This window comes from Dermacentor variabilis, chromosome 1 (genome assembly GCF_050947875.1).
Source record: "Dermacentor variabilis isolate Ectoservices chromosome 1, ASM5094787v1, whole genome shotgun sequence".
Classification (NCBI taxonomy): domain Eukaryota; kingdom Metazoa; phylum Arthropoda; class Arachnida; order Ixodida; family Ixodidae; genus Dermacentor; species Dermacentor variabilis.
In genome coordinates, this window is record NC_134568.1 from 145,761,028 (window position 1) to 145,776,598 (window position 15,571).

General features: G+C 45.4%; 2 protein-coding genes across 9 annotated transcripts in view; one reads left to right on the top strand and one right to left on the bottom strand.

The window, feature by feature from the left end:
• Nucleotides 1–15,571, top strand: part of LOC142586041 (uncharacterized) — a 116,796-nt gene that overhangs the window by 5,110 nt on the left and 96,115 nt on the right. The window lies entirely within an intron of this gene.
• Nucleotides 14,631–15,571, bottom strand: part of LOC142585994 (uncharacterized) — a 330,876-nt gene continuing 329,935 nt past the window's right edge. For all 6 annotated transcript variants that reach the window (XM_075697173.1, XM_075697220.1, XM_075697194.1 and 3 more), the window contains one exon: nucleotides 14,631–15,290. In XM_075697173.1, the coding sequence (XP_075553288.1) occupies nucleotides 15,169–15,290 (122 nt within the window). In that variant the 3' untranslated portion in view covers nucleotides 14,631–15,168. The remainder of the gene's footprint in view (nucleotides 15,291–15,571) is intronic.

Sequence of the window (15,571 nt, forward strand, 5' to 3'; positions counted from 1 at the left end):
GCTCAAGTTTTGTTTGCCGCAATCGTATGAAGCCAAGGAAACCAAAAGGGAAATTATTTGTAGTTTAAATTGAAGTGTAGAAATGACAAGCTGAAGGAAAATTAAAGTGGATGAGAAAGCAGTATGCCGCCAGTGGGAGCCGAACCCATAATCTCTGCATTACACATTCGTTACACTACCAATTGTGCTACAGCAACAGCTGTTCTCATATCCATATTCTTGTGCATTTGTGTATGTGTACAAGATGTAACCCACCACTCATGGCCATGGAACATTCTTTAGATCGATGTCATCACATATGTCAACCTTTAGGAGCAGGCAGCCGACCAATGAACACTCTTATATGCTATTTGAAGGTATCACACCTGCCCGAGTCGAGACTCTAGCTATGCAATGAATGAGAAGAACGAGTATCAAGGCACCCGATTATTGTTGGTCACAACCTGACTCTGCTGCTTTTATAGTAGGTTTCTTTCGTAATCAGGAACCAGCAGTAATGTGAAAGAAGTTGAACAAAACCTGTGGCACAAAGTGAAATATGAATAGAGAAGAAGAAAAAAAAAAAAAAGCAAGCGAGTGCATCATGTGACAACCTAGAAGCCTAGTCATAAAAAAATTAGTGAACCCCAGGCATGTGTGGAAATCAGTGGATAAGTGAAGCTTGCTTTGATGTTTCCTTAAATTTCTTCTGTTCACTTCTCCTTCACATCTATGTAGCTCAATGCTTCTCACTCAATGCATGCTCTGATTCCATTTTGTTCACTTTAATTCTTTTACACTTGGCTACTTCTTTTGCATACTTCGACATTCAGATCTACAATGAACCAACATGATGTTACTAAGATTCAACACGCGATCTGCGCATTTGCCATGATTTCCCAAGTGACTGCAGGATGCCTAATGTCATGCTCCCTCCTAGTATTCTCTTTCCTCCATGGAAATTTGAGATATAAGAGAGGAAGGAGTGTCTACCTGTTTAGTTTTAAAATTTCAGGAAAATGGATGACTGCATTGGTACGTATCTATGGGTGCGCCATCAGTGTGAGGAGAATCATAAGTGTTTGTGACGTGACGTCTTGCATTTTGTTATGAGCATGACAGTGCAGTACACTATTAAAGTAAGCACTGTTATGTTTGGCTCTGACTTTGCTGGTGCTCTAGCCGCAAGTGTAGGCTGAAAATATGTCAATGCACTGCACAGGTGTGTAGAAATGTGCCAGTACCATCAACAAGAAGTCATGTGCTGCAAAGCCAGGCAACTACATTTGCTAGGAGGAAACATTTCCAGGTGTTCTTTACTCAGTTTCATATATGGTAGGCAATACTTTGAAGGCTAGAGACTCGTCTCACTGCTTGCATTCGCAACGAAAAATTGTTGGTCACATATGAAAGAGATAGGTAGGTGTCAAGGAATTTGATGTCTCATATACTTTTCATACTTTTAAGTCTTACAATGAGCAGAGTGGCATGCTTTAGCTAGGGAGCTCTTATCTAAATACACGAGGACAGAGAAATAATTTTTCTTGGAAACCACAGCAGGCACGTACCCAGAGGGGGGCCGAAATAATTAAGCAGCATCCGTATGGGGAGTGCTTAACGCCTGCTTCACCTCTGCCGCGGGTCGGCCCGGCATTGCACTACCTTGGGGCTGACCCGCGGCGGAGGTGAAGCACTTTGCTTTTCGTTTGAGAGCTTTGACTGACTGTCATGATGATGATGAAAAACTTTATTTATCCCTCTTTAAAGGGAAGGGGGCAATGGAATAGAGGGTGGGGGGAGGAACTACTTGAAGTAGGCCTCCTTTATCCTCTCAGCCCACTCCAGGATGGCCTCCTGAAGATCGGGCCTGGAGCTGCACAAGGCAGCCTCCCACTGCTCCTCACTAGATATTAATTGCTTGAGGAAAGAGGGAAGGGGGTGCTTAGGGCACCCCCACATGATGTGGTTTAAGTCTGCTTTGGGAGAGACACAGAATTTACATGAGGGAGAAAGGTAAATGGCGGGATGAATGCGGTGGAGGAGGTAAGGGGACGGAAAGGTGCGAGTCTGCAGCTGTCGCCACATAACTTCACACCTACGCGGGGATTTGCCCATGAATGGTGGAAAGGTTAAGCGGTCTAATCGGTAGTGTGTGCAGATGTCGTGGTAAGTAATAAGTCGATCCCGTGCTGTAAACGGCGCCTCCTCCGTGGCGAGGTCCGACACATCTGATGCCTGAGCCCGGACTGTAAATCCTCGGGCACTGGCATGAGCCACCTCGTTTCCGGCAAGGCTCGCATGCGTAGGAGTCCAGATTAATGCCACAGTTTGATGGAAAGGATGGGCCAAGAGGAGAGAAATGGCTGGCTTAGAGACCCTACCTGCTCCGAAGTTATGTATGGCTGCTGTGGAGTCACTAACGATAACTGATGAATTTGGGATTGTGAGGGCCAGGGCTATGGCCGCTTCCTCCGCCTCCTCCGAGGAAGAGCCAAGAATGGAGGCGGCCGCAGCAACCTGACCGTGAGAGTTAATTACTGATATTGCGTAATGTTTCTGTTCCCATATTCGGCGGCATCAACATAGAGCACGTCTTTAGAGGTGGAGAATTGTTTTTGGAGAGCCTTTGCTCGCTGCCTCCTGCGCTGTTTGTGATGCACAGGGTGCATGTTTTTAGGAAGTGGGGGGATGCAGAGGTTCTCGTGTATGTGATGTGGAATGGTGTATTTAGTCTTGATGATGGGTGCCGGAGTGATAGAAAGAGTTTGTAGAATGTGTCGACCTGTTGTGGTGTTAGAAAGTCTGCTATATTAGGATGTGAGGTGGGCTTCTGTGAGTTCAGTAAGTGTGTTGAAAGTTCCAGTAAGCATTAGCCTTTCAGTGGAGGTACGTATGGGGACCCCCAGAGCAAATATATATTTTGCGTAAAAGAGTGTCGATCTTATCCGATTCTGATTTAAGGAAATGTACATATGGTGTTGCGAATGTAATCTTACTGATAACGAAGGCCTGGATCAAGAGAAGTTCGGCCTCCTTTAGTCCGCCATGTTTATTGGAGACTCGCCCTAGAAGGCGCAGGGTGTGATCAACTGTGGTGTGGAGTGTATGTAGGGTATATGTGTTGAGCCGGCTGCTTTGAATGTGTAAATCGAGCACCTGGAACCTGTCCACTCTAGTAACGGGGATGTGGTTTAGGATGACCTGTATACTAGACGTGTTTTCCGGCCCCCCGGTGGGATGGCAGAAGAAGTAGATCGGATTTTTGAGGGGAGCATAGATTCATAGCCCCGGAATGAGCCACGACAGCGTCTGCTGCGGCCTGTAGAGTGTCTTGAATCTCTCCATCGGAGCCGCCAGTCGTCCAAAGAGTGATGTCATCGGCGTAGAGTAAAAACTTGAGATCAGAAATAGACCGCAATTCTTGCGCCATCGGCATCATAGAAAGATTAAAAAGAAAAGGGGACAGCACTGAGCCTTGGGGTGTGCCGTAGCTACCTAAAGCGTACGAAAGGGATTGCTCTGTGCCTATGTGTATGGTTGCGGTACGGTTGGATAAGAAGGTACATATGTAGTCATATGTCTTTCCGCCAACCCCAATGAGATTAAGCTCTCGGAGGATGGCGGAATGTGAAATGTTATTGAAGGCTCTGTGGAGGTCCAGACTGAGAATTGCTTGCGTATCTAGACTGCTATTGGGTGTAATGATGTCATGCTTCATTCGAAGCATATCTTGGCATGAGAGAGATTTTCGAAAACCTACCATTTCTGATGGATAAAGATTGTTGTCCTCCATGTATTTACTGAGTCGGTTGAGGATGACGTGTTTGAGTGTTTTACCTAGACAAGAGGTTAATGATATAGGCCTGAGATTAGAAGTGTTGAGTGGTTTGTTTGGCTTTGGGATAAAAATTACCCTGGCATCTTTCCACGAACTAGGGAAGGTGCCATTGTCAATGCAGTGATTGAAGTACGCCATGATGGCTGTGACAGAGTTGTCGTCTAGATTGCGGAGTATTTTATTGTTAATAAGGTCGGGGCCTGGTGCTGACATTGTGCGCAGGGTGGCGAGGGCATGGCGAACCTCTGCTTCCGTGATAGCGGCGCTAAGTAGCTCGTTGGGTTCACCAGTATATTTTGGCATGTCATACTTCTGAGCGGGAGGCAGATGTTTATGGCGGAGGTCGTCGAAGAATCCATTGAGATTGTTTTTGTGTGCATGTAGCAGTTTGTTTATGCTATGGTTGTGGTGTGTGCGTGATGTGGTAGGGTCTAATAAGTGTCGCAAGAGTTGCCATGTGCGCTTGTTATCGAGGTTGTCATGCATGCTTTCACATACCTGGCCCCACTGCTGGCAGGCCAGTTGTGTGGCGTACTCCTGGATCTGGAGGTCTAATTTGGCAATTCTGAGTTTTAGTTTTCGGTTGAACCGTTGCCTCTTCCACCGTTTGGCTTACCACATGTGTAGAAGCTTGGAATCAACCGTAGTGAGAGCGATTTCAGGGGGAAGAGTGGTAGTGTGCGTCTGGGCATCCGAGTGTAGTTGCTGAACCCATTCTGAAATGTCTTGAATGTTTGTGGGAGCTGATATCTGGCGGGCCTCTCGAAAATTGTCCCAATTGGTAAGGCTGAGGCGTTTGGGTGCAAAGGGTTTGTGTTTGAATTGTAGTGTGATGGTAATGATATAATGGTCGCTACCGAGGTTAACTTGCGAGTTGTGTCATGTGACGTGTTGGATTCTGTGTGTAAGCGTAAGATCGGGGGAGGTGTCCTTAGCTACATTATTGCCTAGCCTGGTTGGTGCATCGATATTGTTATGTAATGTGAGTCTGTGGTCTTGTATGTGGATCCATAGGGCTCTGCCCTTAGGAGTAGAAACGGAGTGACCCCACAAATGGTTGGGTGCGTTGAAATCTCCAAGAATTAGGAGTGGGTGGTGGGTGGCAGCGGCAATAGCTTGAGCAAAAAGGGAGTAAAAGGAAGTAGAGAAAATGCCGCCGGCAGTGAGAAGTTTTCCGTGTTTTTTTAATGGACACGTCTACAGTCATCAGTCGAGCCATCTGATGTAGCCACTTCTCTGCTGTACTAATGTGGGTGTGTTTCTAACCTTCCGTGGCGGGTGCAGTACGTCTATAGAACCGCAGCGTCCTGCACTCTATGCGGTTATATGGGACTGGTGACCACGAATCGTTACCCAACTTCCCAAATAACAACACGAGTCAGTTTTGGCGCTTAAATTGGTAGAGCAGTAAAGGAGGGATCCAAAAGAACTGCGATTGTTCCACAAATATATATCTCTATAATCCTTCCAGAGCTAATTCAAGAAACGCTACTAGAAATCTTTATTTTACACTTTTGCTTGTTTACTTGTTCTTGGCAGTGTTCTTCCTGTGCTTTTTTCACGCGCAAGTTCATTTGATGTGGTTCCTTCTTTGCCAAGTAAAGGAGAGGTGTATTTCATAGGTGTTCTTCCTGTGCTTTTTTCACGCGCAAGTTCATTTGATGTGGTTCCTTCTTTGCCAAGTAAAGGAGAGGTGTATTTCATAGGCGTACCTGTGAGATCACCTTATTTCAATTCTGTTACGGGTTTACGCTTCTTTATGGCGAATGGTGGGCATTGTTCACACTTGCACTAGTAAAAGTACCCCCCCCCCCCGCCCCCCCGAAAGAAAATTCTGGGTACTTGCCTGAACCACAGCACTGATTTTGACAAGGTTTATTGAATTTTTAAGAAAAGGTTAAAATCTAGCAACTGTAGGAAGCAGATTTTTAATTTAGGCCGTCAGTTGTTTAAAAAAAAATTGTTGAAAATTGCAAAATTGAAAAAAAAAAACCCAAACATCAAGTTTACAAAGCTGTAACACTGTTTTGTAAACTGCATCTAAACATACATCTAAGGTGGGCAAAATTATGTATACACCACTCTGAAATACCATACTGCTAATTTACGAGTAGTACTTCTGCAGAACACTCGTAAACATTTGTCCGCTTTAGATGCTTTAACAGGTGCTGTTTACAGAACTGCAATACCTGTTTTCATTACCAATTACCTGTTTTCTTCATTACCAATTTTCAGAAATTTTTCGGGAAATGCTTAGACTGGTGGTGTCGTGCCGTCTATTCGATACTGTGAAAAAGACTTGTTGCCGTTTTCAATCGCACAGATTCTTAAAAGCCTACTTCTGTATCGTGCAAGGCTCACCTGCCATGCAAGCGCATATGCCGCTTCCACCATGCAAATGAGCTACAGATAAAGACTACACATGCTTATCATGCAGGGTACTATATATACATACCTTGTCTTGTTAATAAAGGTTCTTTGTTGCCGAATTCCCATTGTGTGGCATCTGATACATGGTGTCAGAAGCGGTCGCATCGCTTCGCAATGCATGCACATGAATCAACCCCGGACAGCAAGCAGCAACTGAGGAGTATGACTCAAAGTTCGGGCAGGACGAATCAATTGCTCGCCAAGGATGGAACTGCTTAAGGCACCTGACCCCCTGCTGCTATACAGAAACATAGCTAAGAATTGGGAACGATTCAAACATAAGTTTGAGCTGTTCTTGGAGGCAACGGCAGCAGTGAAGGAACCGAGGACTCCAGCCGTAAAGACCGTGCTTCTGCTGAGCTTTGCGGGAGACGACGCGCTCGAGGTATTCAATGATTTTTCCTTGGAAGAAAGCAAGCAATATTATGAGACCGTAGCAAACCAGTTCGCTGAATACTGCCAAGAGCAGCAGAATGAAGTTTTTGAGAGATACTTGTTCTGCTCGAGAACACAAGCAGAAGGCGAAACTTTCAAGCATTTCCTACGTGACCTCAAAAGACAGACACGCAGCTGTAACTTCGAGCCCTTGACTGAATCCTTAATCCGCGACCAGATTGTCTTCGGTAGAATTAACGCCAAGCTGCGCAAAAAGATGCTCTAAGAAAAGGACATCGCGCTCCTCAAAGCTGTACAGACATGCTGTGCAGCGGAAGTATCTGCCCTACAGAATGAAGCGTGGTTGCAGACAGGTGGCCAAGTTGCTGTGGTTAAAAAAATCACAAAAGTACAGTTGCATCAAATGCAATCAGTCTCATGCGCGAGCAAGGTGCCCAGCCTTCGGAAAGACATGCTTTGTGTGTAAACGAAAGAATCATTTCGCTCTGTGCTGCCATAAACGAGTAGATGAGGTACACAAAGTTTGTGACGACTTCAGTGTTCTGGATGTAAAAATCTGCAATGTCAGCAGCAGAGAAGATTGGACGGTTAGGGCAGAAGTTGCGGGTGAAATGGTAGTGCTCAAAGTTGACACAGGTTCCCAAGCCAATTTGTTGCCCTACTCTATCTACAGAAGATGCAAGGGAGACCTCAAGCTAAAGCCAAGTAGTGCAGTCCTTCGGTTATATAGTGGTGGCGTCATAAAGCACATTGGCGTAGCAACTCTGCAAGTTGCTGTGAATCATCGGTCCGGGGCAGCGTTTCCTTTTGCATTGTAAAGAAGAGTAACCCAGCAATCCTCGGACTAATCGCAAGCAAAACGCTGGGACTGGTGTCATGCAGAGTGGATACTGTCAGCAAGGATGGCACCGCTGACATTCTGAAGGAATTTCCAGCTTTATTTCGGGGAACCAGCTGCTTGCAACGAGAGTACCACATGATCTTGTGCAAGGATGCAACACCAATAGTAATGCCAGCGCGATGGGTACCACTGGCACAGAGAACCACTCCGGGATGAGCTAGATCGGAAGGAAAGCAGCGGCATCATCGAGAAGGTCAACGGACCGACAGACTGGGCGAGTCCTCTAGTCATCGTAAGAAAAAACAAAAAACAAAAAACGGAAAGCTCTGTGTGTATCTCAATCCCCGAAACATCAATGACTGTCTAAAGCGGGAGCATTATCAAATGCCGAAACGAGAAGATACAGAACCACAGTTGGCAGGGGCCAAATACTTCTCGCGCCTTGACGCAAACTCCGGCTTCCACCAAATCCCTCTAGACAATGCAACGTCAAATATCTGCATGTTCGGCACACCATTTGGGCGTTGCTGCTTCCTAAGGCTCCCGTTCGGAATAGCTTCAGCGCCAGAAGTATTCCAGAAGGGAATGAGTGAAATCTTTGACCGCGCCACTGGAGTGCACATGTACACAGGTGGCATTTTAATCTGGGGAGCTACTGCAATTGAGCACGATGCGCGCCTCCGCCATGCTTTGCAGTTGGCCAGACATGCTGGATTGACGTTCAATGCTGATAAATGCAAGTTCAGGCTGACTGAAATCGATTTCTTGGGTGACGTCATATCTCGAGACGGCATAAAGCCAAACCCTTCGCTGAGCAGATTACTGGGCGAAATGCCTCACTCGACAGACAAGGCGGCAGTGCACCGGACGCTAGGAGTGGCAATTACTTCGGCAAGTTCATACTTCACGTGTCCGATAAAACGAACCTTCTACGCAGTCTTTAAAGAAAGGCACTATTTTTGAGTGGACTCAGCAGCATGCTCACAAATGGGCAGTTATTTGCAAGCATTTAAGCAAACCACCGTTACTTGCTATCTTTGACCCGTCTAGAGAAACAAGAACCTCTGCAGAGGCTTCAAAATGCGAGCTAGGGGCTGCGCTTTTGCAGTGTTACGGTGATGATTGATGGCCAGTTGCCTATGCATCTTGTGCTGTGACTGTTGCAGAACAAAGATATTCCCAGATAGAGAAAGAAGCGATAGGGATTACATTTGGCTGCGAAAAATTTCACCAGTTTTTATATGGTTGCAAGATTCTTATTGAGACCGACCAATGCCCGTTAATCACTATCGCTTCAAAAGCGATCAGTGACATGCCGCCACGACTTCGTTTTTTTTTTTCTGCGCTTGCTTACATATGACTATGACCTTCATTTGGTGCCAGGCAGAAAGCTGCTCCTGGCTGACATGCTGTCAAGATCGTCGCCAGCTGCAGCTGGGGATACCACTGGGTCCAGCGAGGATGTAGAAGTCCACGCAACAAGCAATGTCACGGATTTGGTAAGCAACAAGACAATGGAATGCCTAGCGAGGGAAACTGCGGACGATCCCAAGTTTAAAGTTATGAACTACCTAAACGGCAAGGGAAGACTCGAAGGCAATTTGAAACCGTTCGCATCCGAGTTAACTCTTGTCGAAGGCATTCTGTTTAAAGGATGCAAGGTAGTAATCCCAAAGTCATTGAGGACAGAAATGCTCAAACGCATTCATGAAGGGCATTTGGGTATAAACAAGTCAAAGGCAAAAGCTCGACGTTTGGTTTTCTGGCCAGGTCTTAACACTGACATCGAAAGGATGCTACAAAGCTGTGTAGCTTGCTGCAAGTATGCTTACGCGCAGCAAAGTGAACCTCTAGTATTAAGGCCTCCACCATTGTATGCATGGCACAGAGTGGGAGTCGACATCTTCCAGCAAGGTGGTAGTTCATACCTATGCGTCTTTGACGCCTTGTCCAATTTTCCAGAAGTAAAAAAACTGATAGACTCTTCCACCAAATCTGTCAGCGAAAAACTGAGTGCCATTTTTTCCAGATATGGTATCCCAGTAGAAGTTTGTAGCGATAATGGTCAGTTTTCATCTCATGAATTCACATCTTTTGCTTCTAGATACACGACTTCCATCATGTGACTTCATGCCCACGTTTCCCCCAGTCCAACGGCCTCGCCGAGAAACGTGTTCGAATTATGAAAAAGACTAGGGAAACGAAACAGGATTTTTGGCTTCGGCTACTAAGCTACCGTTTGTGCCCTCTCGAAGACGGTCGCTCACCGAGTGAACTCTTACAGGGAAGACACCTACGCACGAGACTTCCGGACTTTAGCCAACACTCAAGTATTCATGTGACTAAACATAAGCAGCCCGAAGCTCGGGGCCGATGCCTACCAGCACTCAAGAAAGGTGATGTCGTAAGGATCAAGGACAAGTCACAGACCCGCAAGGCACAGGTGCTAGGGCCAGCCGCACCAAGGTCATATGAGGTAGCTACAGAAGATGGCAGAAAGTCATGACGCAACCAGCAACACTTGCTGAGGACGTGCAATAAGTATCGTAAAAACCATTGGAAAGTGAGCTCTCATCAAGTGACGATAGTGATGGCGCCACCGAGCCAGAATTTCCCCAGTGTGTACGCAACAAGGAAAATCAAAATCACACACCAGCTTTAGGCCAGAGTGCGCAGGCTGATAGCCAGGACCATCAGAGCCAGGATGGTTCTCTGAATTCCATTCCTCATCCAGTCCTACGCAGATCAGCGCGGCAGACACGACCTCCTGATCGACTATGCTACGATAGCAACTTTAATCAAGTAGCATAAACTGTTATGTGTCCATAGGGAGATGTATCATGCAAGGCTCACCTGCCATCCGAGCGCATGCTCTGCTACCACTATGCAAATGAGCTACAGATAAAGACTACACTTGCTTATCATGCAGGGTACTATGTATACCTACCTCGTCTTAATAAAGGTTCTTTGTTGCTGACTTCCCATCGTGTCACATCTGATACAACTTCCAAAGCTTTTTATTCACCCTTTTTATGTGTGTGCGAGGGGGGAAAGGCATGAGCATTGTGAACATGCAGCGAGTCAGCAGCTTCTATTAACATTTTCTCACTTTGACCATATGCACTAGAAGGAAAAACACTGACAAAAAACACAGTACCACATGCTTGTAGAAGTGAATAATAAGCAAGCTAGCAATTTGGTTGCAATCTTGCACTAAATAAAGCAGTCATATGTCCGTTCCATTTGCCTGCACCGTGCGAACTGGTTCACAAGGTGCTGTACCCTGCAATTTGTTTCAGCGATGCAGGAATAATGCCCTCTAAATTATGCCATTCATTTCAAAAGGTGCAGGAAACGTGCAGGACTGGTTAACGATTTTTCTGCACCCTCCCCACTGGTTGCACCTATTGGTGCAGGCACCCGCCGTGGTTGCTCAGTGGCTATGGTTTTGGGCTGCTGAGCCCGAGGTCGCGGGATTGAATCCCGGCCACAGTGGCCACATTTCAATGGGGGCAAAATGCGAAAACACCCGTGTAGTACTTATATTTAGGTGCAGGTTGAAGAACCCCAGGTGGTCAAAAATTTCCGGAGTCCTCCACTGCAGCGTGCCTCATAAAGTGGTTTTGGCACGTAAAACCCCATAATTTAATTAATTGGTGCAGGCATACAGGTGCGAAGCAGCAGTGTAGCAGATGATGCCACACATGGGCATAAGCACTACTGAATCCACGATTTTGTACATCAGCTGCATCTATGCATGTCTGTTGTTTACAAGCGTTTTTATGCACGTGTATACTAGTATCTTGCATATTTGCCAAAATTTGCTCTTAAGCTGTCTATGCTGGTCAAACCAACGTTATTTCGAGTTAAATGTTTCTGTCAACAGGTCAACACTGGTGGTTACCTTTCTATTGCCTTATAAAAAAAATAAATAAAAACTGCTCGCATGTTTGCTAGTGAAGAAACAAATTAATTTCAGTTGAAGATATGTTCTGTGGTGCACATTGCTCTTAGAAATAAGCTGCTGGATCATTTGTAGTGCAAGAACGGCTGCATTCGGGCTGTTTTTAAGCTCAAGTGCCTCTGATGTCGGCTACACCTGTTGTTCGGGACCAGTAACTGTGCCGTAACCCACCTTACAAACTTATGCAGGCGGCATACATCAGGCAGACAAACATGAGAAGGTTTGTATTGCATCTGGACCTCGGCATTAAAAATATTACTTTGGCAGTTCTGAGTGTTATGTTGTGCCTGCACCGCTGAAATTGAGCTGCACAATTTCTTAACTTCTTGTGCTCGGCAGTGAACTTATTTAGAACACTACATCGAAATGCATGTACAGTAAACCGTTGTTCTAATGAAGTGAACGGGATGGCGAAAAAAAAATCGACATAAGCGGTAATTCGATAAAAGCAACTACTCCATAAAAACTAAAGACTAAAGAAGTACTATAACTGAAATAATAGAACTCCACGTAAGTGCAATATGGGTGTCACATGGTGCATTTTTGATCGCAATCGAGCCAGATCGGAATCCAATTTCTCGGTCACAATTGGCTCCACTGGGCAAGCTGCGTGAGGGAGCCAATACGATCTTGGTTTGGGTGACCGTATGTGCACTACTTTCACAGCACCACGGCCATGGAAGGGTGCGCCGACGGAGAGGGTTGCTCATTCGTTTGGTGCGAATAATCCCCCTGAATAATAGCAAAGATAGCGACATTCTTTTATCTTTCCGCCCGAGCTGGTGAGCGAGGGGCTGTGAGGAGGTCCGAGGCTTATCCGCTTCTCCCTGTTGATGGAGCAGAGTATCATGGTTGTGCTTGCGCAGTTTCTGCGGAAGCTCACGAGTGCTGCCGAGCACTGCTAACTGTGTCTTTTATTTTCTTTCTTGCTTTTTTTTGTTTTACTTGTGCCGGCGCCACGACAGTTGCTCTTGATCGTGGTGGACCCTGTGATTGTGATAGTTGGCATGCTGTGCAGCGCAATCGCCACAACAAAAAAGAACGATCTGAAAGGGTGAGGGTGAGTGGACACAGCCTGGAGGAAAATGAATGCACAGGCGACACGATGGCATAGCTGGGCGACGAAGAGAATAGTTGGCTCGTCCAGTACAAAAAGCTTCGCTCGGTGTGAAAGGCACTGAGCGCCACCGCGAGTATTTGGGTCAGGACTGGGAAAAATTTTGAATAAAGCGGGTTCGTTATAAGAAGGGTTTACTGTACGTGCACAAAATCCCCATTTTCCTGCATCACAAAAGAAAATGAAACGCAACTTTGCAGCAATCAGTGCGTTAATTTTTCCAGTGATGGCTGTTGTGAGCTCACTCCCCTGGTCGTTTTGATGCCCACCGGTATCTATCGCAAGAATTGCGAGGTGCTTTGCAAAAATATCATTCAAAAATGAAAAGGGTAGTTATTCCAAGTGATTCAAACTATAGTCCCACAGATTTGGAGGTACTCCTTCTCAGCCACTTGCTGATGCCGCAGCAGAGAATACTGCACCTGGAGATCGCAGTCGCACCTCTAGCTGGTACGATTGGCTGACTCCCCACTTTGCAGTTTACTTCTAAACCAGCACTGAGGTGAAAGAACTTAAAGTCAGTAGTAAAATGCAAAAGCCAAGATGGGAAAGATGAAGAAATAGATTTATCCACATGCATCTGTGAATGTTTACTCCTACTAATGCTGCACGAAACTGTGCAAGACTTGCTGCACATAATATTGCGCTTCTGCCAATGCTACAGCAGAAAGGAATAATGTACCCGGACAGCTATAATTGCCCGACGCCAGGACTACATAGACTAGAGTCAACATTGAAGCAAGTTTTCTTCTTGTAAGCAGATTTTTTTGCGTGCTTCTGCATATGTTTACTCCAGCTGATACCAGACAAAACCATGCAAGACTTACTATGCATGTTCCATCACTTCTTGCATTACAGGCAAAATACACTTTTTTAATGCTAAACAACCACAGCACACTGTTTTGTGGAAATTAGCACAGAGTAGACAAGGGGATGGTGCCAGGATTTTTCTATTGGAGAGGCAGATTGATTCTCCATTTTTGATGGGGATGCAGGTGATCATTCCATAACTTGGCACTATACAGAGGGAGGGGGGGGAATGGGGGGGGCAGGAGAACATGCTGGGGGATCAGCCTCTGGCCCATACCCCCCCTTTAAAGTCACCCCCCCCCCCCCCCCCCCCCCCCCCCCGAGTAGATGCCCTACTGAACAGCAGCATTTGCACACCAACACACATGCATGCACAGAAAACACGCAAAAAGCCATTGTGCAGCTAGGCAAAGCACCACTGCAAGTGGCTGCACATTCCAGCACGGCAGCAGAACCCAGCCATATGCTAGATGGCACCACTTTCCCAAGATGACTGCACCAACTTAAAAAGTTTCATACACTGTTTGGAAGAGAGAAGGTAGCTGTGCCACAAGGATGTCTGAATAATCAAGCAGGTCTGAAAAATCAATTGGTGATTCCGAAGAAATTAGTCTGTCTTTGCTATGAGCCATGTCAATGGCAATAAGACTTGTTCACCAAACCTGAAACTGTCAATGGGTGATATGCAAAACGTGGTGTCCACAATTAGTTTTCGGCTTGGCAATTGCTTTCTGTGCACACAGTCAGCAAAAGCACATCCTTTAAAATTAGTTTGTTACGTGGTGGGAGCCGTTACTGAGGTGTGGGCTTGAAACCACCTATTCTACTTATTTTCAAGTTTATATTATTTTGTTCCAAATATTCGCACCACCTTAGTTTTGTGCTCCTGATGGACTCCAAGAGTGGCGCCATCTCTGTGTGTACTTCAGAAGCCGCAACAGGCAATACTGCAGCAGATAAAAAACAATGTGTGCAAGTACAAGAGATGGCAGTGTTCACTGTGAACGCCTGCTGTCGCAGTAAACGAGTTCAGCAGCAGAAAAATTGCTCAAGTCTGCCAATTCTTCTTCCCCCTACCTTGTTTACCCACCGCTGCAACAGTGCAAAAGGCTGCATGAAGCGCATTTTACTTGTCAGAGTTGAGTGTGCTGGGGGTTGTGCGAAAAATTAGATTTTATCAAAAGCCATCAGCGATATAACTAGCCAAGAAGTCTTGGACAATCATGAAACAACAAAATAAACAAACAACACATAGTACTTCTTCAATGTTTGGCATATATTTCTTTTGTGAATACATCTGTTATGTACAATGAGACTATCTTGTCACTGCAAGTTAGATACAAATGTTGCAGGTCCCACAGAATTAATGTGAAAATTATAACTGCCTACGTAAGACTGCATGTATGGTTGCTTAATATGCAGTCATGTGCATTAATAGATGGGAACACTATGAGAGCTAAATGTTTCCTAATGTACGAAGCAAATTCCACAATTACAAGATAAAAATTAAGACAGAATGCTTCACAGAATATAAACATAGCTCCAATGAAGCTCACTGCAATAAGGAGGCTTTTAGCACTAAATGCACTAGACCACCAAATTTTACTTAAAAACGATATGGCTAGAAATGATGTGGCTTTGTGCTATCTTTCCTCTTCTTTAAGAAAAAAAACTTGTGTATGAGAAAAACTGCGAATAAGAAAAAAACTTGCGTATGGTCTAAGCACACCTAACTAAAATTAAGAAATTGTATTGGTCACCACTCCGTTATCTTTTACTAGTGTGACAGAAAATCATTTTTTTTCGGCCTTGGAGTTCCTTTCAGCCTTCGGGTCCCTTTCAGGTTTGGTGTCCCGGCTGCGCATGCTCGTCAAGTTGCCCCTTGTTTGCTTAAGCACCATCTTTGTCTTGTTCACTGTAAAGACACCCAATACATCAATGTCAGTCCAGAATATTGAAAAACTAGCCAAGGAAAAATGGCACAGTGGCACCAAGTTTACTGCGCCATGTACACATTCGCTCTCACGTGCACACTAAAGGCATGATTTACTGACCCCTTAACTGCCATGATAAATTATGTTTTTCACAACTCTACCTTAATCCACCTGGCTCTAATATGTACCAACTTTAATCCACCTTATTCCAATTTAATCCCCCTTAATCTACCTTGCTCTAACTTTAATTCACTTTACTTTT